At 35.2% G+C, this 2,739-nt stretch overlaps 1 protein-coding gene across 1 annotated transcript in view; it reads left to right on the top strand.

Moving 5' to 3' along the window:
• Positions 1–744: 744 nt before the first annotated feature.
• The window catches only part of ARAP2 (ArfGAP with RhoGAP domain, ankyrin repeat and PH domain 2), a gene marked incomplete at both ends in the record, with an annotated part of 79,113 nt that continues 77,118 nt past the window's right edge, over positions 745–2,739 (top strand). The window contains 1 exon segment of the mRNA XM_009697238.1: positions 745–865. Coding sequence (XP_009695540.1) covers positions 745–865 — 121 coding nt within the window.

The following is a 2,739-nucleotide window of genomic DNA, read 5'->3' as shown; positions in this document are numbered from 1 at the left end:
CGAGCTACTTGGAGTGGCAATTTTTTGTTCCTGTCTTGCTTTTGTGTTTGGTTCAGTTGTCCCAATTGCTAGTTGCTGATGCCGAATGAGGGATTGGTGTCTTCCTACCTCTCCTACCTCTTATAGTGGAAAAGTACATACCTGATCCAAGCTAGAGGATTCTTGTTGGTGATGACAGGACAATGGATTTTTCCATAGAGTGATGACCCCCTTTGAGTTCAAAATCAGGGATAAAATCTGTGAACTTACTTTTTTTATTGACTAGCCACTGAAGGAGTGGGGAAGGAAGAGCTAAAAGTCTTTGGAATTTTTTGCCTGGAGAAGGCATAATTTTTTCCCTTGTCTGATTCTATTCTACAAGTACAATAATTACATATTATTAATAACATGTAATAATTAATAATAGTTAATAGAGTCACTGTAATTTACTTTGACATAAAATCGTAAATTTAAGAGAGTGTCATATTTTGCAACATTAGTGCCATGAGACAATTTATGAAGTGGTATCTCAAATATATGCATTCTATCTCACTGTGGGATTTTACTCTGTTTCAGCAGGCAGTAGGTATGCATAGACCAGAACAGTGAAGGTGGTGATTGTAGGTAGTGAAGTGATTTACTTATTGATGCAGTTTTATTAATAATGTGGTGAACTTCCTAAACATCATGGCAAGTAGTATTACCTGAGAGACATTTAATGTTCAGCAAGAGTTATTAACTATTTCTATGGCATTTTTGTTATAGGAAGTGTTCTCAAAGGGAATAATACTGCTCTCTGCTATAGCAACAGTAAGAGTTCATGGGGAGAATAAATTTGAAGTTGTCACATCCCATAGGACTTTTGTCTTCCGAGTGGATAAAGAAGGTAAGTAGAACGTGTAATTCTAATGATTGCCAAAAAGCCATGTAATCACTGCTGATAAATTATGTGTGTGAAATATAACTTGTTAAATTACCAGAAATATTTCTAGAATCCAGCTATTTTGGGCTCATAAAGTCAAATTGGAGATACCTGTAAGCTTTGTAAGAACAAGTGAAATTGTTGAGAAATGGGTTTTAAAAATATCAAAATGAGAATACTGTTTTGCAACTCTTCTGTCTCCTCCCCCATCCTTCCCAAAGATGAATTTGTCTGGACATTCCTCAGGTCTCACTAGCAGCTCTTACAGCCTGTGTGCTCTCAGCCATCTGCTCTGAGTCACTACTTGATATAAAATTGACAAAGGGCAACAATGAAGTTGATGGCTTGAATGTGATGCTGGCATAAAAGGAAATCTGGGGTTTTCTGTGTGTCTTTTACTGCCTTGTACAGTATTTTCAGCCATATATTGATAGAGAACACAAATGTAAGTTGTAGTAGGGAAGTTAGTATGCCTTCTAATTTAACGCTTTATCAACCTACAGCTCTAATATGTGGAATCAATACCAGTGCATATCTGACTTATTTATGGAAACAATCTAATAAAATGGAATACCTAGAGGAAAAAAAAAAGATATGCAATATGTATTTAGAGCAGTACATGCCAGACCCATTATAGCTAAGGATCTCTCAGCATTTCCATTATCAAATCCCATTTTTATGGTTATAGCTTGGTTGTAAACATTTGCTGCAGGCTGTAACAGGAGTGCAGCATCAGTGAACAAATCCTTCTTATCAGGTTTGACTCAGATCATTTCAGGCATTTTTATGCTCTTAGCTGAGTTAAAAAGTATGTCTATTTTTATTATTTTTTGCCTTTCTCTTCCAAATTAGTTTTTTTACTTTTTTTACAAATTGGAACTTGACCATCTTAGTACAATACATTTTGTAGAACCGTAGTTTGCTTTATGGACTATTGCCGTTGAATACTGTGAAAATGTTAACAGCTTTTACTGGCTTATAAAATATATTCAGAGCAACCACTTGTTATATATGAAATTGCGTTTTCATTTAGTACATAACCATCTTTGGATATAGTGGCCTGTCTGTAAAGCTGTTCACTTATTGTCAGAAATGTGTGTTGTACAAGTAATTTGGTCTTTACTGTATCCGGAGCAGATCATAGCAAATTATGTAAATAACCTGGCTTGCTTTCAGTTACATGCACAAACTGTTACTTGATACTATTCCTTTGTGGGTTTGTGGTTGAGAATCGTTCTGGGACTATTCAAAGGGTACTTAACTTCTTTTCAAAGATTTTGAAATGGAGGCTTTTATACATATTTCATCCTGTGAACCTTATTTATTAACTTTCCTTTCTTTTTGCTGGAGTATCAAAATAAAGAGCGCGATCATTGTCTTCATTGACCTGTGTCCCTTGATACCAATGATGGTCTGCAATCAGTGGATTATAGTGCTCGTTTATTTGCTTTCAGTGCTCTGATTTATTATTTTTCAGTATAGCAGAAATACACTCTCTTTGGATTGATTTAAATATCTAGAGGGAAAAACTCTATCTATAATGCTTTGGAAAGTTTAGGAGCATTTGGGGGCAAAAAATTAAGTAGGGGATAGCAATGAATTAGAGCATAATCTGCTCAGATGCAGTGAAATTTTGTTTCATTGGGAGTGAAATACCATTAAAAAAAAAAACACTCCTAGAGTAATTTGATGCCCTCAACTGTACTGAAATATTCCAGTGATGTTTTCAAAGTACTTTAAAAGAGCATGTATTAAAACAAAACTTCTCAGAGGAGCACTTGATTCACCTTCCGTGTGCTAGTTTGTCAGACTGCTATCTTCCTCTTCTTCAAACTCTT

Source organism: Cariama cristata, unplaced genomic scaffold, assembly GCF_000690535.1.
Source record: "Cariama cristata isolate BGI_N322 unplaced genomic scaffold, ASM69053v1 scaffold1993, whole genome shotgun sequence".
Taxonomy (NCBI): Eukaryota; Metazoa; Chordata; class Aves; order Cariamiformes; family Cariamidae; genus Cariama; species Cariama cristata.
Note: the sequence above shows the minus strand (reverse complement) of the source record. Positions and strands in the feature narration are given on the sequence as shown.